We start from the raw sequence: 21,660 nt of genomic DNA, 5'->3' as shown, positions 1-21,660 counted from the left end.
TATATGTACATAAATTTATAGGAGTGAGTGGAGATGTGTAGGTGCATTTAATCCATTTATATGTATGTTTGGGTCTGTGATTGTTAAAATTACCACGCCACAACATGGCTAAGTCTTGATAAATCAAATGCGTGTTTTTGAATGACCACCGTCCAAAAGGAAAGGAAGGGGGAAAAAGAGAACAAGTCGTACAGAAGAAAAGGATCTATATGTGCCAGTTGACATGCTAATTACCAGATCAAAATCAACATACCCTTATACCCTCTAAAAGGTTCATGGAGCCCACGGAAAAGAGGCGCACTAGGCCATGGTTAGTAGATCAAAGAACATCCACGGCACAACACCGTGGGCTAGGTTAGCCTTTTTTTTCGTTTTTAGGCCCACCAGTTCTCCCAAAAGCTTGATTACTTGGGCTGGCGATGGACATTGGTTTGCCTACAAGGACTGCACGAAAATCAGCTGCTACAATTTTTTTTTACAGGAAGATATATGTATTCAGCTCATAAATAAAACGGGACAACTAGCGCACGGACGTCCGGACGCCCGCGCCTGCAAGTCGTTTTCGCGCCATTTCGCGCGCCCACACGGGCCCGCGTTGGCCCGAGCGTCACCACCATCGAGAAAGAGGGGAGGTGGCGGATGCATAGTCAACGTCGGAGGTGGAAGAGACACCGATGCGAGGCAGAAAAACGAGGAGGGACATGCAACATCCGATCTACTTTTGAAATATCCAGATGCAACATACGTCTTAAGGCAGATGAAACACTTGAAATATGCATATGAAACACTTGCTGCAATACCATATCTACTTTTGAAACATTCAGATGAAACACTTGCAACATACGTACGGGAACAGCTGAAACACTTGGAATATACGTCTGAAACACTTTCAAAAACATATGCAACATCTTGATAAAACACTTGCAAACATACGTATGGAAAAAACAGATAAAACATTCGGAACATACACTTGAAACATACATGTATAGCCATTGCAACATGTGCAACATCCCAATTTACTTTTGCAACATCAAGATGAAACACTTTCAACATCCAGATGAAACATGAAACACTTGAAACATACCTTTGCAACATGGGCTTTTCAATGCAATGTCATCTTCTTGCTTGGACTTAAGAGGCTTATCGTTGTGAAGCTCCGACGGAGGCGTATGGAGCTCGTTGTGTGCTAGCGGCGTGGGCAACTCACTGACGGGACGGCTTCACACGAAGCTCACCCCCCCCCTCCCTCGTCTGCTTGCTGGAGCATCCGTCGTAGAGGCTCGCCGACTTGGTGGAGGCAACCACGTCTTCCCAGAGCGGTGGAGGTGGCCACGGTGAGCAGGCAGCGCGGTGGAGCACGGGCGCGTGTGAGCAAGCAGCGTGGTGGAGGCGGGCGCGCGACAGGACAACGCGTTGGAGGCGGATAGAAGCGAGAGAGGGCGGGGTGGGGAATTTTATTTTCTCGGCAGGGTGCGGATGAGAGGGAGCGAAGACGCGATAGTGAGCGGGGGAGACGCGTCTGTCCGCACGGACGCCCGGGTGGAATCATTATCATAAATAAAATTCATAGGGATTGCAAGTTAAGCTAGAGGAGATCAACCAAAGCATAACTATTTTCGGCTTGCCTTGTTCCATTTCCTAGTAGAGAATGAAACAGAAATGGAGGTCGGGCGGCCGGGATGGTATACATTTTGGCTCGGCAGCTGCAGCATGCATGGGGCAGCGCACTATACATAGCATTCTCCATTTTATTGTGCCGTGTCTGGCCCAGAGCGTCGGAGCACTTCTGATCCTTCCCTGGAATTTCGCACATCTTTCACCCATTGCTGTTCCTGTTGCTTGTCGATCGTCGTCCCGATCAATCGGCAGTGCAGTGGCCGGATCGATCGAGCGCTTGATGCCGCATGCCGCCACCGACGTTGCCACCATCGTCCCCGGACGACCCCGCAGAGCCATCGATGGGGCGGGAGATGGACGACGAGGACCTGGTGGAGGAGCTCCTGGTGACCGTGAACTCGGCGCGCGCCTTCGCGGAGTTCCGGCGCACGCAGCGCAAGGAGTGCGCCAACCTCCTCCGCTGGCTGCAGCTCGTCCTCCCGCTCCTGGAGGAGCTCCGCGACGCCGCGCCCCGGCTCACCGACGACGCCTACCGCCGGCTCGCCCTGCTCGGCCGCGCACTCGCCGCCGCGCGTCGCCTGCTGCGATCGTGCCACGACGGCAGCAAGATCTACCTGGTTCGGTTTCGATCGACGACCCTCCGATCTGATCAATCACTGAATGCATGCGTACGTCTTTGCGGCCTTTGCCTGACGCTCCTCTCTCTCCTTCCATTTCAGGCGCTTGAGAGCGAGACGGTGCTGGCCAAGTTCCGCGACGTGTACGAGAAGATGCACAGCGCGCTGGACGGGATGCCGTACGCCGAGCTCGCCATCTCCGATGAGGTCAAGGAGCAAGTAAGCTCGGCTGGCATGAGCATCGGGGCATGTTTCATGTGTGTCGATCTCTGCCATTAATTCAGAGTCATGCATGAATGAATTCCAGGTGGAGCTGATGAACGCGCAGCTGACGAGGTGCAAGAAGCGAACGGACACTCAAGACATGGAGCTGTCAATGGATCTGATGGTGATCCTCCAGAACAAGGAGGAGGAGAGGAACGCCGACAGGGCCATCCTGGAGAGGCTCGCCAAGAAGCTGGAGCTGCAGACGCTGGCGGAGCTGAGGGCAGAGACGATGGCCATAAAGAAGCTCATCAACGACAGGAACAGCAACGGCGGCGGGCAGCACGCGGTGGCGGACAGCACCAGGCAGATGGTGGACCTTCTCAACCGGTTCAAGGAGATCGCCGGCGTGGACGGGAAGGACGTCCTGGGCGGCGACGTGTCCATGCCCAAAAGCCTTGACAAGTGCCCCTCCCTGATGATCCCCAACGACTTCCTCTGCCCCATCACGCTGGAGATCATGACGGACCCGGTGATCGTGGCCAGCGGGCAGACGTACGAGCGGAGGAGCATCCAGAAGTGGCTGGACAGCGGGGAGAGGACGTGCCCCAAGTCGCGGCAGCCATTGGCGCACCTGTCGCTGGCGCCCAACTACGCGCTCAAGAACCTGATCCTGCAGTGGTGCGACAAGCACATGGTGGAGCTGCAGAAGCGGGAGCCGGAGCCCGCCGCGGAGACGGAGGAGCACAAGGAGGACATCCCGTCGCTGGTGGAAGGCATGTCGTCCATCCACCCCGACGTGCAGCGCAAGGCCGTGAAGAAGATCCGGAGGCTCTCCAAGGAGTGCCCCGAGAACCGGACGCTGATCGCCGACAACGGCGGCATCCCGGCGCTGATCGGCCTGCTGGCCTGCCCCGACAAGAAGGTGCAGGAGAACACGGTGACGTCGCTGCTGAACCTGTCTATCGACGACAAGAACAAGGTGCTCATCGCCAGGGGAGGCGCCATCCCGCTGGTCATCGAGATCCTCCGGAACGGCACCCCGGAGGCGCAGGAGAACTCGGCGGCGACGCTCTTCAGCCTGTCCATGCTGGACGAGAACAAGGCCGCGATCGGGAGCCTGGGCGGGCTGGCCCCGCTGGTGGAGCTGCTGCGCAGCAGCGGCACCGCCCGTGGGAAGAAGGACGCCGCCACGGCCATCTTCAACCTGGTGCTCAGCCCGCAGAACAAGGCCCGGGCGACCCAGGCGGGCATCGTGCCGGCGCTGGTCAAGGTCATGGACGACAAGGGGCTCGGCATGGTGGACGAGGCGCTGTCCATCTTCCTGCTGCTGTCATCGCACGCCGCGTGCCGCGCCGAGATCGGGACGACGGCGTTCGTGGAGAAGCTGGTGCGGCTCATCAAGGACGGCAACAGCACGCCCAAGAACAAGGAGTGCGCGCTGTCGGTGCTGCTGGAGCTGGGCACCAACAACAGGCCGCTGCTGGTGCACGGGCTCAGGTTCGGACTCCACGAGGACCTCTCCAAGATCGCCAAGAACGGCACCAGCAGGGCGCAGAGGAAAGCCAACTTGCTCATCCAGCTCGCGCGCAAGCTCTGATCTGACTTCTTTTTTCTTTTCTTTTTTCCTTTTTTTTGTGATGAGGAGGCGTACAAGTAAAATGCAACGTCTTTCAGCAGGGCATAGAAATTTGAGAAATTTTGGTGTATCCATCGGCCATCGCCCAACAGATTTGTCACGTGTTTGCTGCAGTACTCGCTAGGATAGAAGAAATGGCTAACTTAATTTTTGTGATGCACCACGTAGTGGTTGTTCACGATCTCAGTGGAGCATGACCAACCAAAACACTAGGTTATTCCATCAAGCAATCGAAGAAAAAACAAGAACCAGTAGACAAGCATTGATTTGCCAAATAAAATATGGAGGTTTAAATATGAATCACAATACTGTGGGGTTCCAAATCGAGTCCGACACAAGCGTCTACAAGCAGCAGCACTTGAACTATATCACTTGATAAGGGTATGGATTCGATTTGACTCGAGAGACGTCCAAGGACGCTGCGCCCTAGCGATCGATACACCAATTCCAATGGTTGTTCACGATCTTGTGGAGCACGGCCAACCAAACCCCTAGAGTTATTCCTGCAAGCAATCGAAAAACAAGCAAGAACAAGTAGACAAGCACTAAACTGGCAAATAAGATATGGAGGTTTAAATCTGAATCACAATAAGGCGAGGTTCTGGATCGAGTAGAATGGATGGTCTAACCGACACACGCGTCTCCAAGAAAGTACCAATAGCTAAACTTACAACAAAGCAAAACCCAACCTATTCATAGTGGCTTTAGAGATATAAATGGGTGTTTGGGTCGTTCTCCAACCCCTAGAATACGTCCCTAATAGACTTAATTTGATAAATGGACCATCGGTCTAAAATAGGACCCAACTTGATATATGATATATGGGCCATCGGGCTAAAACAGGGTGATGCAGCACCATAGGCAAAAAAGATCTTGGCATGGAAACGATGGATGCGGATGCATCTGATAAGTGCGAAATGATGAATGCGGGGATGTAGGCATGAGTCCAGATCCATTGGAAAATAGACTTGATAAGCTTTTTATAAAGTGGTAGAACATCCCAATTAGGAGGCCGTATATGCAGACCGAATTCAACTTCCAAAACGTGTTAAACCTAGACTCTTTGTTTCCTTAATCCAAAACCGACGTGATGATCTGGTGGAGGAACCTAGGAATACTTAACTTAGTCCCCAATCACAACTTCATTGATATTCCATGCTTTCTATATGCAATCAAACTTTCCATTAATCTATGTAAGCAATTACGAAAAGAAAAATGTACAAACTTCATGGTGCATCATCAATTTGTAAAATATAGGTTTTATCTTTGATTTTGAAGTGATTAACACGTTTATATCTAAACCGGTGATGTCTTCGTCATTTGTTATTTTGTCGGAGGGGGTGAATCCGGAACCGGACGACCAAGCGGAGCTAAAAATAGCCGAGCAGGGGCATTTGCAATGGGTGAATTGAATCAAGCTCATGTTGTGTTTTTTGGGGAGCGAATTTTGTCATTGAATTCAATATTTGACTAGAATTCGGCTTGCAGTCCCCTCCCATGCTGTCGTAGTGTCGTGTCCAGAACTCCAGATGCTCCCGCTCCGTCACCCCGCCTCCCTCGCCGCCCGCCGCCTCCTCCGCGACAACCAGCGCATCAGCGCCCTCGCCCGCGCGGGCGATGTCGCCGCGGCGCGCCGGGTGTTCGACGCCATGCCGCACCGTGACGTCGTCTCCTGGAACGCGCTCCTCACCGCGCTCTGGCGTGCCGGCCGCCACCACCTCCCAGCCGCTCGCCGCCTCTTCGACGAGGCCATGCCCTCCCGCGACGTCGTCTCATGGAACTCAATCATCGCCGGCTGCCTCGCGCACGGGGACTTGGACGCTGCCTCCGCCTACTTCGCCGGCGCCCCGAAGCGCAACGTGGCCACGTGGAACGCCATGCTCGCGGGGCTCCTCCGGCTCGGCCGAGCGGATGACGCCGACAGGGTGTTCGGAGAAATGCCCAAGAGGAACGTGGTGTCGTACACAACCATGGTGGACGGGCTCGCGCGGCGAGGTGAGGTGGCGAGGGCGCGGGAGGTGTTTGACGCAATGCCAGACAGGAATTTGGTGTCGTGGGCGGCCATGATCAGTGGGTACGTTGAGAACGGCATGTTTGTCGAGGCGACGGAATTGTTTAAAGTGATGCCTGAGAAGAATGTTGTGGCATGCACTGCAATGATAACTGCATACTGCAAACAGGGGGATGTGGAGAGCGCTAGGAGGCTGTTTGATGGGATTCGTGCCAAGGATGTCATCTCCTGGAATGCCATGATCGCTGGTACGTCCTACATGTTGAATCTTCTTTCCTATGATTTCATTTTGGCTAGATTTTCAAGCTGTAGATGAGGCTGCCCACCCGCATTCCTCAACTACTTGTGTCATCGAGTTGCTTCAAATGATAGATAATAAGCTTTGAAGAATGTTTATGTGCAATAAACTTCTTGTGAATTACAGTTTACAAAGTGTACACCTACTAATGCTTGTAATACTCTGAAGTTATAACTTGTGTTGGGGTTTTTAAGTGTATGATTGCCATGTTTTATTTGACCTTAACAAATTTAACTTTTGTGCATTCATGCTTCAATTTCTTTTTCGTTTATTCAATTAAAAAAGAAGATATACTTGGTGAATGCAACAGTCACATTGGACAAACTGTGGAATTTCAAGCTTTTAGCTCATGTTTCATTGTTATTGATTCAGTGATTCAGATAATCCTGTCGATGCGGTTTTTTTTTTTTGTTAAAGAAGGGGGATTTAAATTAAACAAGAATAAAATATAAAGATCATGCATTTATCCCTTTTATTAATTGTGCCACTGATCATGCAATGATATAAACCCTCACGGTTCACTTCTCCGTATTTCTGCAGGATGTGTTCACAATGGACACGGGGAAGAAGCCATGAGATTGCATGCTGTAATGTTCAGAGAAGGTGTAAAACCAGATCATGCGACTCTTATTGCAGTCCTGACAGCTTGTTCTGCTCTTGCTTTGCTCAGACAAGGAAAATCCACACATGCTATTGCCATCAAAGCAATGCTAGAATCTGGCGTCTCTTTTTCTAATGCCTTGATGACAATGTACAGTAAATGCGGCAATGTGGGTGAGTCAGAGTTAGTCTTCATCAATCTCAGAACCAAGGATATTGTTTCTTGGAACACAATAATTGCTGCATATGCACAACATGGTAAATATCAGAAAGTTATAGAACTGTTCCATGAGATGGAAGTGACTGGACTTATTCCCGATGATATCACCTTCCTTAGTGTGTTATCGGCATGCGGGCATGTTGGCATGGTGGATGCCAGCTTGAAGTTGTTTGATCTGATGTCATCTAAATACGCCATATCCCCAAGAGCTGAACACTATGCTTGTATTGTGGATATATTGAGCCGAGCAGGACAATTGGAGAAAGCTTCTAGTTATATAAAAGATATGCCATTAGAAGCTGAGAAAAATGTATGGGGTTCTTTGCTTGGAGCATGTCAGATACATGGTAACGTGCAGCTCGGTGAACTTGCTGCTAAGATGCTTGTTCAGTCAGACTCTGAAAGTTCAGGTCCTTATGTGATTCTTTCGAATATATATGCTGCTGCTGGCATGTGGGGTCAAGTCAATCAAGTAAGAGGTCAGATGAAAGAAAGAGGTGTGAAGAAACAACCTGGATACAGTTGGACTGAGATTGCAAATGAAGTTCATATGTTTGTGGGTGGAGATGCATCTCATCCAGAGATGAGAAAGATCATATCTGAGCTGAGAAAAATCAGCTTTCATATGCGAATGGTCACCAATGAAGCTCATATAATGGTAGATCTGGCACAAGAATGTGGTTACTTTTCATAATCTCAAGTGGCATGCCATTTGAAACATCCACTCTACTCTGTATCCTATGAGTTCAAGGATCAATTTTTTTGGAGTACAGGCGTGTTTGGATTCTTTACAGGTTACTGTGCTGCCTAGGTGGGCAAGGGGTTCGCGTGGAATCATAGTTTGGTTCCCTGGTTAGCATTGCCTTGGTGCCTGTGCTTTCCAGATTTTCCTTGCTAATGAGAGTGAGCCAATGCTGCTCACCGTCGTGGGCAAGGTTATGCTTGCCTGGCAAAGCTAGCTGTAGAAGTAAACTTGCCCTCAACTCGGCAAAATGGAATTCCAACAATCCAGCATGTCCTTTAATCAGACAAGGTTACTGGTTATTGTAATGATGACACTGGATTCTTTGCAATAAAAGAAAAAGACTCAAGTTTGAAAACTTGATGGTTGGAGCTGCAAATTAGAAGGAGCAGTTCTTAAAGGTAATAGTTGTATTTGTTTGTGTTGTCCTCGGAACTTCTATTGACAAAATCTAGATCCAACTTACTTTAGGCATATTTTCAGGTTTCACAGCAACATCCAGGAAAACTGCATATTACCTAAAGGAAAGTGATACGGTTCTTCAGACAGTGTTGTACTGGTCCTCCACAGACCTTTGTAGTTTTCCTTAAACCTCGTAATGAAATACTTTTTGCGGTTTTACTTAGGCCTATTCGGATGGTGGGGGATTCCAGTGCTAGATCACAGACACATAATTTAACTTGTAAATATGGTCTTTGGAGAACCTTGACACAAGTTCTTTCAATCTCATTAACTGTATTAATCAACGTATTTCCCAGAAAGATAAGGTAATTTGGGCATACTGTTATCTGGGAACATGGGCTGCTTAATTGCATATAGCAGGCCAAGATTTATATAGAGATTCAAAAATGCAGAAACTTATAAAACCATAAAAGGCTATGACACTTTCTTATTTCATTCTCTATATTTTTACATGTATGTTCCATTCTTTGTAGTCTAAATCCATGGTATGAAGTAAAAGAGAAAAAGGTTACCCCACACAGTCGTCATTGTAAATCTTTGCCATTCCAGCTGTCCTGTGTGCTCAGTGGATCTGAACAATCAAAATCGAAGCTATACTGCTTTCAATTCATAATACTACATTACAATTTAAGAGTTTCTTTTCTTCATTATTTCACCAAATTTTCTGAGAATTGTCTTCCTTTTCTGCTTTCCAGGGTTTTTTATGTCGTCTGGTTGAGTAGATCTTTCGAAATCAGAATACACATCATCTTCTGCCACAGAATTTTCTTTCGTCTTGCTTCCCTTGGCATCACGAGGTGATGCTGTTGCTGATGTTTTGGTTGATTCGGAACTGAACATAGCATCAATCATATCCTTCAATTCTTTAATGCTACTCTGTGCCGCTGCCTCACTGATCATGAGGGATTCATATTCTTGCTTGATACTCTGCAAGGTACTCTCTTTCTCAAATATCTGTTCATTAAGGCGAGAGTTCTCCACTCTGGCAATCTCCAGTGATTCCCTTGCTACATTAGCTTCGCCCACCGCGTGCTTCAGCATCTCCCTCAGCCGAGAATTCTCATCTCTGACCACCCTCTGTGATTCAATCAGCTTATCATTCTCTTCCTTTCCTTTACTTAGGTCCTCCTCAAACAGCTTGATGCAATCAACGAGGCCCCTCTCTTTTTCTTTTGACGCCGCCGCCAATTCATCTGACTCAACTTTTAGTCGCTCTGCCTCTTCCAGTGCCAATTGGAGCTTGCCCTCTGTGCTTTCTAGTGAGGCCTTCAAGCTCTCCACTTTGGTCCTTGCATTATTCAACTCGGCTTGCACCAATGAAAGCTTCGCTTTTGTTTCTCTGGCCTCTGTAGTTTGTTCATTCAAGGCTATGGCCAAGTCATCCATGGCCTTCTTGCACTTCTCCTCAGATTCCACAGCTAACTTGAGCTCACGCTGTAGCGACCATGTCTCAACCTCTCCAGGGTCGGCAAAGGAGAATGACAGCATACCCCTTCTCCTGAAATTCCTCAACGGCTGCCTACCCGGATTAGAGCTGTTGGTGCTGTCTCGTAGCGAAGCTATCTCCATCTTGGCCTCCTCCAGGGATACCTTGGTCTGCTCAAGCTGCTTTGTTTGGGCCTCCAATGACAGCATCATCTTCTTCTCTGAATCTCTTGCTGCCTCCAGTTCGCCTTCCAGGTGCTGTAACCTGTCTGCAAGGTCCAACTGCTCTTCGCCTCCATTACTCTTCAATTTTTTGTTCCTATTCTTGTTCGTCGTCCTGAGCTCTTGTATCTCATCTAGGGCGCGCGCCTTCTCCTCTTTCTCCTTCCTCAGCTCCTCCTGCAGTCTGCTCAACTGTTCTTGCACGTCTGGTTCCTCCATGAAACCCTGGTTGGGGACTCTGCTGCCATTGAAGGATGACCTGAGGCTGACGTCAACAGAAGCACAACTCATGTCAGTTCATGGATTGTTGTTGACAGGAATCGATACAAGAAAGGGAAAAACAACACAATGAAATGAATCAGCAGGGATCTAATGCTCAGTGAAGATCGGCTATTCACAAACATGATCCCAGAATCTGATGAATGAATGAGAAAAGGCAGGAAACTATACCAAGTGCGTGCGTATCTACCTGGACTTGAAAGAAAACATATTCTCCAACCGAGAACCCTGGAGGATGCAGCAGCCAGGCTCAGAATCAACCAACCATACCACTCGCGGTGGGCCTATGAAGCCGCAACTTTTATATGTCAGAGATGATCCGTCACGCGCATAGGAGACCAGTAGGTTGTATGTTGGAGCGAGGAATTTCCTCTCCTGGTGTTTCGTCAGAGGAAGAGGGGAAGACGAAGACAAGTCTTATTGGTGAAGGATCGTGGCTCGGCATTGAAACGGTCGAACCATACCACTCTCAGGAGACGAGCCGCGGCTTGAAGATGGAGGAGGGGCTAATACGAGTCTGAGATGGTGAAGACGTGGTTTCTTTAGATTTTTGTTTTTGTGTTTTCCTTTGGTGCCGCATACCGAAAGGTCCTTTGACCTTTACGTCTCCTACGTCAGCTGGGCCCAGCCGTCAGCCAGTGAGACTCTTTTTCTTTAAAAATTAATAGAGGAGCCGGTACCGGTGAGACTATTGCTTGACTCGCCTTACGCGGTTCGGGATGGCAACAATGACACCTCCAACTCTACTAGGTAAATGAATCCCCTGTTCTATGCGACTCCGTCACGTCTTTCCCCTTTCTCGGCCGTTCCGGGCACAATCAAGAATTGATTAGTATTTTTTCCTTGCCAAAGAAAAGGAATTGTTTGTTTTGGTGGTTTGTTAGTAGCGTGCACGTATTGGCCATATGGAATTGACATTCCTTTTTTCCAAATAGGGTCTTATACCCGTTTTTCATTAAAAGGAAAGGCCATAAGAAAGATAGGAACACATATACAAAGGGCTCTCAAGTAATTCTAGGATTACCGGCGGAACCCCCAAAAACATAAACGAATAGCAAGAAAATACGAAGGGAACCTTCGCCTCAACGGACCAACCGACTATGCCTGCCAAAGAAAAAATACATCTGCGCAATGGTCGACAACAGAGGGTGGGTGAAGTCATAGTGGCAAAGTATCCACCGGTAGAAAAGCTCAGCATCCATCCGCAAGTGACCAGGTAGCTGCTACGGAGAGCACAACATCCATCCGCAAGCGACCAGGTAGCCGCCGCGAAGGAGAACGCGACAATGTCCATCAACGACCAGGTAGCCGCTGCGAAGAAGAAGGCGACAGTATCCGCCAGCGACCAGGTAGCCGCTGTGAAGAAAAACAGTATCCGCCAGCGACCAGGTAGTCGCTGCGAAGAAGGCATATCCACCAGCGACCAGGTAGCTGCTGCGAAGAAATACACGACTGCAGCAACACCAACATCTGAGGTAGACACACCAAAGCGAAGATGAGCTTGAAGCACACACAGGCATAAACACACGACGGAGCGGCTCCGGAAAGAGTAGCGGAAGGCGTGCTGTAGAAGTGCTCCAGCGATGCCTTCAGGAAGGATATTCATGGCTGGAGAAGCACTCGAGTAGGTCTTTCGACCCTAACCTACCCCGGAACAATGGAATCATCCAAGACGCCTTAATGGCCTAGGTTTCGCCACCGCCGTTGGCCTGGTTCCACGGAGGAACCGGGCGGGTTTTTCCACCCCGACGCTGTACATCCACGAGAGCAGGCCCATTGCAACAGCCGCCACGCCACCACTGGACCGGCCAGTAGCCCGCCGTCCATCAACAACCGAGGCAGATAGACGACCCGCGCTGGCAACCGGAAGGGCCACCAGAGGTTCAGCCAGCCACACCGGCAGGCAGGGGTGCTGGCTGTAGGCAGGGTGAAGCCAGCCACCGCAACGGCGGCCGCCCCAATACACCCACAGCACTTGCCGGCCCGCCGAAGTCCACAACGGGGAGCAGTGGGGAGGTCGGCAATCGACGCAAGCAGTGGCCGATCAGATCTGGGCGTTGGCAACTGCCCCATCACAGTTCCGGGCAGATCTGCGCGCGGGGAAGTCAGCCACGGCGCCGGCGAGCGAGCAGACCGGGCTCAACCCCGGCCATGGCACTTGCCGCCCGTCGGCCGCCAGATCGCCCACGCGACGCCTGCTGGTCTGTCGACGGCGCTTCCAGCTCGCCAGCCGGCGTCACGCTCGCCACGCGCTAGATCCGAGCCATGGGCAGTGCCGGGCCTGGAGAGGTGCCAGAGGTGCGACGGCCGAGGGAGGGAGGGGCCAGGCCCAGGTATACGCCTATAGTCCGATGGCACTTGATATGTAGCCCGAGACGTTCAGGATCAGGAGCGCCAAACGCTTGCTTTCCCAGTCCGCGAGTCTATTACGTATGCGAGCGCCCAGGGCGAAAGGTCACGGTCTCAGGGAGTCACGGAGAGTTGTCGACGGAGCTGCGCCGCGCCGCGCCACCGCCAGCCGCCGCGGAGAGCCGGAAACACGGAAATGGCGCACTCACAGGCTCGACTTGACGAGGACGCGATCAGGCGGATCAGCCAATCATCAATTTATCAATCATCAGTTCATCAGTCGATTAAGCCTTAGCACCTAGGTATTTTTTTCTCATGATCATTTTTTAATCCAAATTAATTATTTCAGACTTCTAGTACTCGTACTCATATAGTCATGTTTTTCTTTTAATTTAGGTGTTAGAATATTAGAATGTTACCTAAGAAACATTTGTTGGGATCTCAGAAAAGAAAACGGAAAAAACTAGAAGATAAATTTATTGAATCTTAGAAATATGCTATACATTAGTTGACACTATTGATCTCAATACCGTCCTTGATGATTCTGCATCAAGAAGTGCCCGAAGAAGTATCTTTTTATGAGAAGCGATGGATATTATGGAGTTCTATTCTTCCTTGTGGTAATCTTATTAGTTTTAGAAGTGCAAATATATTATTATTTTAGTTTACTTTTTTTACGGTGACCGGGGGAGTTTTTGCCACCTGAATTTTATTTGGCCCTCCTGGCACGGGATAATGTTTACAAGATGTTTATATTTTGAGAGAAATGGAGCTTACAGGCCACTCCTGGACCGTTTTAGTTTACATTGTTCCTCGATAACTATCAAAGATATTAAATTAAAAATATATCACTGGATTTGTTTTTGCTTTGCAACAAAAATTAGCGGCTATATATTATAAGATTTTATGTGGTTTAGAGGACCTTCGTGACGAGTTCGCCAGAGGGCCCTCAAAATTCTAGGACCGGCACTGGCCATGGGGCACCGGATCCATGCCCAGGAACCACGGATCCGACGTCCCATGGTCGCCGACGGCTGCCCTTGGTGCCTGAAGTTCAGTGGTCGGAGGAGGGAGAGAAGAAGATGGGGGAGGGAGAGGGTGCTGCAAGCAGCCTTTTTGAGTGCCGCAGCGGGCCGCCGCCACCGCTAGCTAGGGGGGAGCGGCAGGGTCCGAGGAACCGACGATGAGCGGTGGCCGGGGCGGTGGTGGTGGGTCGCCCCGAGTCGAAATGCTGGATGAATAATTTGGACATACTATGTGTTTTATGTGCACATTTGATACCTGACAATTTGGCCGGCTTTGCTCCCCTTTTAACACTCAACGTTTTTGCAATGATGTGTGCAGCGTAGATAAGGATGTGCTGGCCCAAATCAATTGTTGGCAGCTGTGTAGGGTGATTAAGCTTTGCGTGTACGCAAATGGCGTTTAAAGCTTTCATTCAGTTTGCACATTTTGTCATGAACCAGTCACTGGCATAAAAAAGAGCCGAATTTTAACGGCCCGGCCTCTCTATCTTCCACCACATGCCAGTGGTTTCACCCTGTTGAGTTGAGATCACTGGCTTGCAGCACCTGCGGAGGAACCGAGAAGTTTTAGTGTGAAGGCAAGCATGCATGCCGTCTCGTCGCTGCGTTGGCGAGCATAGATAACGGCCCTGTTCGCTTCTCTGGTGAGCCATACTGTTTCAGTAAAACAACGGTATTTTCTTTCATAATAAATTAACGAATAGTGCTTTTAGCCATGACTTTTAAGTCAACGCATTCTTGTTACTGTTGCTCATTTTCGTGCAAAACCGGACCGTCGGACCGTGACTTTGTCTAACACTCGGCCCAGGTACCGTGCGGCCCACATGTGAGTAACATTGCTAAGCTTCTTACAGTAATCCACGCCCTCTTTTTCTTCTACCTCTCTTATCTCATCTCAACGGCCTGTCTGGATTGGTGTTCAGTCGGTAAAATTATTCGATGTACAATACAGCAGAAAAGTCAGTTATGAATTATCTGGTAATAGTCTAAGTAGCATTTAATTGTTGAATGACATATGATTATATACGATAAATGATACCTCTATAGTGAGGAAAATTATTGTTTATAAGAGATTTCTCTTATGCTCTCTATCCATCTAGTAGATTACTACTCTCTCCGTCCTAAAAATAAGTGCACATCTTATATTTTAAGGGGTTAACTAATTTTAAATTTGACTAGATTTATAGAAAAATATTATTAATATTTGTATCTTCAAATAGGTTCATAGAAAAGATCCTTCACAAGTTTTTCAATTGGCAATAGCACGGAACATAGGAAATATATCAATTCAAAATTCATGAACGAGTTTTTTTTTTTAAAACAAACTAACTTCTGTTGCAACAGGGGACAATGGTGGCCTTAGTTGTTACCAGTTACCACAGCGCACAATGGCGTCCTAATTCCTCAGAAACGTGCAAAACGATTAGCAGCGGTGAATGCGAAGTTGTCACTCCCCGATAAACGAAACCATCAGCATAACGTAACATATGAGTGTCACGACCACTAGCCGAGGTCGACAGACCATGTTCTCCTAATCCTCTCCCAGATATCTTTGGCTGGAAAGCCTACAGACCAGCATAAAAGCTCAATAGTACAATGATACATCCCAACTAAACCCATCTCCCATGATTACAATTATTGTATCTCCAGCTGCGATCCATCTCTTCCCAAGATCAAAAGGACGATGATTGTAATCACACACAGCTAAACAACAACCCACAGCCCTAGCCATCACTAGGTTTTGGTGGATACACATCCAACATGCATAACCATTCAATCATAGACTCATAGTTCATAAGAGTTGGCGGCAATCCATGTACTAGTTAACAGAGGGCTTAGGTTATTCTCTCCCACACACTAACAGTAACAGGATTCCAGTTGCAAGGTGAAATGATACATGGGGACCACAATAGCAATATAAGAAAACGAAAGGTAAGCAGACCCGATGATAAAGGACACACGAAAATGGTCCTTGTACAAGCATCACGACTACCCCAAGGGTTAAGACTTAAGAGACAGATACGGCAGTCACTTGGATGGTCTGGCTACTACTCATCGTCAGGCTTGCTTGCATCCCTCATTTCATCACTGCCATCCTCCTGATACATACAGCATGATAAGCATTACTTACTGACAATAGAATTCCAAGTGTTCTGAACTGTTGTTGCTATCCTCATATGACGATGAGATTAGCATAACTGACAATAGAGTAGAATCCCAAGTGTTCCACACACTTAAAAAAGAGAGAGTAAGGTTTACTGATATACCTGCATGTCAGAAGTCCACAAGGTGAGGTTGTCACGAAGAAGCTGCATGATGAGGGTGCTATCCTTGTAGGACTCTTCCCCAAGAGTATCCAGCTCCGAAATAGCTTCATCGAAGGCCTGAAACCAAGTAGGGATATGATATGATGGATTACATAAAACAGCATGTGCTACCAATATTGGCTAATTAGTAATTACTTGCACCAAAGCTTTACGTACAGAATGGTAATCACTATATCGGCAAAGGAGGGTTTTACAAGATTAAGAATTCAGTTCAGGACAAGATTAAGAAAGGCCTCCTCTCATCGCAGCATGGGACTACAAAAGAGCACCCCCACTGAGATGGGAAAGCTGATCGCGCCCAACAAACAGGCCCCATTGCTTTGGGAGATTCCTGAATACAGATATAGCAAGTTGCGGTGGATCCGGAAAGGCAGCATGGCGCCCTCCATGTTTGTAACACCCGTGGCCGCCGGAGAGGTCGCCGTCGACGTGAGAGACAAGGGTGATCGCTGGGATCGGCCAACGGAGCAGAGATGAATCTCTGTCTCACGCGAGTCTATTGACTTCGTAGTTTTTCGATCTTGTCCTTACAGCAAACAGTTCGAGTCTTAAGGCGTACAGCCACCGGTCCAGAGGACCCACATGTCATAGTCATAAATGGAAATACGTCTTCTTGTCTTGGCCATCAGTCATGGGCCGTGACAACTCCCCCCGCCGAAGAACTGGCTTGTCCCCAAGCCGGCGCATCAGGGAACCTCTGCTTCACCACGTAGTAGTCTTCCCAGGTTGTGGATGCTTCAGGCAAACCTGTCCATGACAATAACACCTGAGTAATCGCTGTGTTACCTTTCTCAACCAGGCGACGATCCAGCACTTGCAGTGGTTGAGCCGTGCTAGCTTGAAGATCAGTGAGCATTGGTAGAGTAGAGAAGACCGGGGTGTAGTCTGGACGGTATGGCTTCAGCTGGCTTAAGTGGAACACAGGATGTATGAGACTGTCAAGTGGGAGTTGCAGTTTGTAAGCTACTCGGCCAATGCGTTTCAGCACCTTGTATGGGCCGAAGTACTTATATGAGAGCTTAGGAAATGGTCTGTTTGCTACTGATGACTGTGTATAAGGTTGGAGTCTGAGCAAGACTTTGTCACCAACTGTGAACTCCTTGTCAACACGATTTTTATCAGCCTGTATCTTCATCCTATTCTGAGCTGCTTCCAATCTTTGTTTCAGTGCCAGCAAATGTTGATCCCTGTGCTCAATGATGTCAGCCACAGTTGGAGATGTTTCAGCAGAGGTGGTTGGGCAAACTCCCAGATTTGGTTCATAACCATAAAGTGCTTTGAAGGGTGAGCAACCTATAGAACTGTGGAAGGTTGATTTCCTCTTTGAGCCCATTCACATAAGTACAAGCAAGAAACAAGTCATCCAACTGCCCACCATGCATAGCAATATCATACTGGATAGACTGAAATTCAGTGGTATAGTCCTCTACTGTTCCTGTTGAGAGCTGTCTCAGCAGCCTCTCCGCAGATTTTGCGCGCGGGGGGGGGGGGGGAGGCTTGCCTCGGTTTTTCCCTTCCCCAGACCCCACTCATGTGGGAGCCTCCGGCACTGGTTCTGCCCCTTTAGTCCTCTACTGTTCCTGTTTGCTTCAAATTAAGAAGACCATTGATTGCATTTCTATAATCATCACTGCCAAATTTGATTTGAATCGTTTCACAAAATGTTTTCCAGGACACTGTGGGGTTGATTAACTTATATGCTTCCCACCATTTGGCTGCATTTCCCTCTAAATGCATAGTTGCAGCTCTGACCCATAAATGTTCTGGAATGCTGTAAATGTCAAAGTAATTGTTGCATTTGGTGAGCCATGCCTTGGGTTGAGTACCATCGAAATTGGGAAACGGCATCTTGGGCAGTGCATGGTGTGGGAGGCTGTCCTTCTTGTTTGGTTCTGGGGAATGCTTGGGTTGCTTGGACGATGATGGTTTGAAAGGTTCTTTATCCTTGGCATAAGCATTGGCAAATGGATTCTCTTCCTCAAATACCAGAGAAGCTGAACTCTCAGTATGAGCATCCTCAAACTGTCTGAGAGTCAGGTGAGCGACAGCCTGACCATTTGCTTTCACCTGCTGAGCAATGAACTGCTGTTCAGATGTGCAAGCTTCAATCTTGAGACTGTTTGCAGCTAGTGGCTTCTTAAGGTCTTGTTGAATGACGCCGATATCATTCACCCTAGTGAATAACAGGTCGAAATGTTCCATGACCTGATCCCATTTGGTGTTTTCATCTTCTTGACTCCGAGACATCTGATCCAACAGGATCTTCGTTTGCGCCGAAGGCTTAGGAGGAGCCGTGTTGTCAGACTGACTGAATTCTCAGAACTGCCATGGTGAAGCAACAGGCTTGGTCGTGACCGCCCCTATCGCATGCTTCACCAGAATCCCAACTCCTGGAAGAGAGGCGTCGATCGAGGGATTTTACACGGCAACGCAGGTACCGCAACCCAAATCGATGGACTCTTCCCAGCCATTCGCCACCACACCACAACCGAGCACAAATGATGTTCTCGCCGCCGAATCCAAGTTTGTTGAAGTAGTCCCCCAGTTGAATGACAAGCCGTAGATGGAGTATAGCCGATAAGCAGGGTGGTGGAGTGGGTTTTAGTGGAGGTGGAGATGTTGGTGCTCAAGCTTCTGGAACGCCGATGCCGCTTGCTGACCCAGTTCAACCAAAGAAGGGACTTATGGGCCTCACGTCGAACACCACGAGGGCGCGGACAGAGGAGACCTGCCGACCGGAATTACGAACTGAAGATCGAAGCTCACGGATCTGAAACGTACCGAGGAACAAGCTGAGCGCCTATGTGGTGGTGGTGACGCCGGACTGCGAGATCCGTCGCCGGAGTTGGTGGGGATGAGATCGGGGCGGAGAAGAAGTATGGAGCGGTGCTGGGATGGGGATCGGGTGGGTAGGGTTGATGCCGAGGAAGGACTGCCTTTGATACCACTTGTAACACCCGTGGCCGCCGGCAAGGTCGCCGTCGACGTGAGAGACAAGGGTGATCGCTGGGATCGGCCAACGGAGCAGAGATGAATCTCTGTCTCACGCGAGTCTATTGACTTCGTAGTTTTTCGATCTTGTCCTTACAGCAAACAGTTCGAGTCTTAAGGCATACAGCCACCGGTCCGGAGGACCCACATGTCATAGTCTAAATTATTACATAAATGGAAATACGTCTTCTTGTCTTGGCCATCAGTCATGGGCCGTGACAATGTTGATACGAGCCAGGCAGCACATGCAATGAGTTCAGACATGCCAGTAACAATTACATCTTGGAAGCATCCGGCAAGAGCCGGCATGGATGCATCGGATACGCAGCTGCTACTACTACAGGGTGCAGGTGGCAGTGGGCAGTCGCCAAGGGGATTGGGGGCGCTGAAGAGTCAACACACGCAAGCCAAACGTGACTGTGAACCAAGAACAAACATTTTACGGATGCAAAAGCGTCGCACAGTGCAGTAATAATAAAATAAAAAAGGAAAGTTGCAGAATATATTATGGCATATAATAACGCATTGGTGAAAAGGAGGTGAATCGGGCTAAATCAATCATCCACATGCACAGAATGAAATCCAAGTTTGTCCTGCAATTCTTGGGGGTTTAGCTTAGCAGTTACTCTGTGCTGTGGAGCAAGCAAACCAAAGTAGCGAGGTGAGATCTACACGTACGCGTGTTTGTTGCAGAAATAGCGAGCGAAGAAATGAATTAAAGTGAGGTGAGGAAGAACCTGCTTGGCGAGGGAGCATGCGCGGTCCGGCGAGTTGAGGATCTCGTAGTAGAAGACGGAGAAGTTGAGGGCGAGGCCGAGCCTGATGGGGTGCGTGGGCGGGAGCTCCTTGACGGCGATGTCCTTTAGATAGGGTTTAGGAGAGGAGAGAAGAGATCCAATGAATCCACAACCATCCATGCATAACTGGTAGACTGCTACGGAGAAGAGAAGAGAAGAGAGGACAAGAGGGGAAGGGAGATCCAATCCAATGAAATGATTCAGTGAACTAGCACGACCCACCTGCGCGGCCTGGTATGCGGCGAGCGTGGAGTCCGCGGCGTCCTTACGCTCTGCGCCGGTCTTGAACTCGGCGAGGTAGCGGTGATAATCCCCCTTCATCTTAAGGTAGAAGACCTTAGCATCAACGGCCGCTGCGGCGGGGACGAGGCGGTCGTCGAGGAGGCGCAGGATGCCCGCGCAGATCCCGGAGAGCTCGGCCTCGACGCGGGCGCGGTACCCTCTGGCGGCGGCGGCGTGTCCCGCGGCGCCCCGCGTCTCCTCCTTGTGCTCGATGGAGGAGACGATGCGCCAGGACGCCCTGTGCGCGCCGATGACGTTCTTGTGGGCGACGGAGAGCAGGTTGCGCTCCTCGACGGTGAGCTCGGAGGACGCGGCGGCGGACACGACCTTCTCCATGAAGTCGACCATCTCCTCGTACCGCTCCGCCTGCTCCGCTAGCTTGGCCATGTAGACCATCTCCTCCCGGGTGCCGGCGGCTGCGGCCATGGGTGCGGGTTGGGGAGTGGGTGGGTGGAGATGGGAACGGGAGAGGGAGAGAAGGCTGCGGTGTTTGTTTGTTTTGATTTAAAACGAAGGATGATGGGATGGAAACGCGAAGAAACGGAGGCGACGACGGCGAGGGGCTTTGCTGCTGCCTTTTCTGATTTCTCCCTCCCCTCGTCGCTTTTTCCCTTTTCCCTTTTCCCTTTTCCCTTTCCCTTTACGGAGGCGAACGCAACACAACACAAACGTTGCTGCTGCGTTGGAGTTGGAGATAAGAACGAACGAGCCAACAAGAGGAGAGACAGAGCTTCCCTTGGCGTGGCATACCCACGCCTTGTGTTGTGTTCATACGGCGTGTCGATTGGTCATAGGCCCGGCCCGCTGGTTGCTGCGAATCCGATGTTGGGCCCAAACGACACGCTCCCTTGTATTTTTTCACTTCCATTGGGCTTCTATCCCGTTTCGTCCTGATTGGACCGGAGCGGGCTAGACTACCATCCCAACAGGCCAGGCCGATTCGAGCAGCCGCAACCTTACCTGCCTTTGCCTAGTGCTCAGAAAAAAGAAAAAAAAACTGACCCATCCATGGGCTAGGCTGGCTACATGCGGGCGGTTTCCGCACCTGCCGTGAGGTGCACGGCACATGGCTTCGTGCGCCCCCAGGAACAGCCAACAGGATCCTGTGGTTGCCTGGCCACAGCGCATTCATCGACGACCAATCCTCCTGCCCTACCCGATGTTTGCTTCTCTCGCGTTCAGGGCCCGGAGTCCACCACCGGGTCATGTGAACTGATAAGCCTTCTTTCCCACTACTCTTCCTAAGAGTACTCCCGTAACAAAAAAGAAAAAAAAAATCCCGTAAAGGCAAGAAACCACGTCTACTGTCACGTTGTATAGGTATTACGAATAGAAATAGTCGTTTTCAAATAATTTCTTTTATCGAATAGCATGTCTTTCGCTCTACACTATCTACCTGTCACATTTCTTTATATCTTGGATCCTGTATCAATATTTTTTTTTTCTCGAATACGCATGAGATTTGCGTATCATTATTGCATTTAAGATGGATAGAGTATATGTTATGAGAATAACCGGCTCAGCCGGTTTCAGTTAAGGGACTACATATTGAA

The 21,660-nt window shown here is 49.4% G+C and overlaps 4 protein-coding genes across 5 annotated transcripts; 2 read left to right on the top strand and 2 right to left on the bottom strand.

Moving 5' to 3' along the window:
• Window positions 1-1,675: 1,675 nt before the first annotated feature.
• LOC136501595 (U-box domain-containing protein 15-like) lies at window positions 1,676-4,135 on the top strand. 2 transcript variants are annotated; one of them, XM_066497108.1, is made up of 3 exons: window positions 1,676-2,234; window positions 2,337-2,453; window positions 2,542-4,135. In XM_066497108.1, exons 1-3 carry the CDS (start codon window positions 1,905-1,907, stop codon window positions 4,036-4,038), a joined length of 1,944 nt encoding a protein of 647 aa, XP_066353205.1. In that variant the 5' UTR covers window positions 1,676-1,904; the 3' UTR covers window positions 4,039-4,135. The 2 variants fall into 2 exon arrangements, with proteins under 2 accessions (XP_066353205.1, XP_066353204.1); XM_066497107.1 differs by having other exon boundaries at window positions 1,676-2,453.
• Window positions 4,136-5,601: 1,466 nt separating this feature from the next.
• Window positions 5,602-8,568, top strand: LOC136498882 (pentatricopeptide repeat-containing protein At1g09410, mitochondrial-like). The gene is made up of 3 exons (XM_066494595.1): window positions 5,602-6,336; window positions 6,927-8,349; window positions 8,432-8,568. Exons 1-2 carry the CDS (start codon window positions 5,607-5,609, stop codon window positions 7,898-7,900), a joined length of 1,704 nt encoding a protein of 567 aa, XP_066350692.1. The 5' UTR covers window positions 5,602-5,606; the 3' UTR covers window positions 7,901-8,349; window positions 8,432-8,568.
• An 87-nt stretch (window positions 8,569-8,655) lies between these two features.
• LOC136498883 (putative WEB family protein At1g65010, chloroplastic) lies at window positions 8,656-11,074 on the bottom strand. The gene is made up of 2 exons (XM_066494596.1): window positions 10,527-11,074; window positions 8,656-10,322 (listed from the first exon to the last, which is right to left on the bottom strand). Exons 1-2 carry the CDS (start codon window positions 10,544-10,546, stop codon window positions 9,038-9,040), a joined length of 1,305 nt encoding a protein of 434 aa, XP_066350693.1. The 5' UTR covers window positions 10,547-11,074; the 3' UTR covers window positions 8,656-9,037.
• Window positions 11,075-15,459: 4,385 nt separating this feature from the next.
• Window positions 15,460-20,732, bottom strand: LOC136498884 (14-3-3-like protein GF14-A). The gene is made up of 4 exons (XM_066494597.1): window positions 20,048-20,732; window positions 19,766-19,888; window positions 15,978-16,094; window positions 15,460-15,809 (listed from the first exon to the last, which is right to left on the bottom strand). The coding sequence occupies exons 1-4, from the start codon at window positions 20,531-20,533 to the stop codon at window positions 15,759-15,761; spliced, it is 777 nt and encodes a 258-aa protein (XP_066350694.1). The 5' UTR covers window positions 20,534-20,732; the 3' UTR covers window positions 15,460-15,758.
• Between the last annotated feature and the right edge of the window lie 928 nt (window positions 20,733-21,660).

The sequence above is a fragment of the Miscanthus floridulus genome, chromosome 13, assembly GCF_019320115.1.
Source record: "Miscanthus floridulus cultivar M001 chromosome 13, ASM1932011v1, whole genome shotgun sequence".
Classification (NCBI taxonomy): Eukaryota; Viridiplantae; Streptophyta; class Magnoliopsida; order Poales; family Poaceae; genus Miscanthus; species Miscanthus floridulus.
This window is presented reverse-complemented; position numbering and strand designations above follow the sequence as displayed.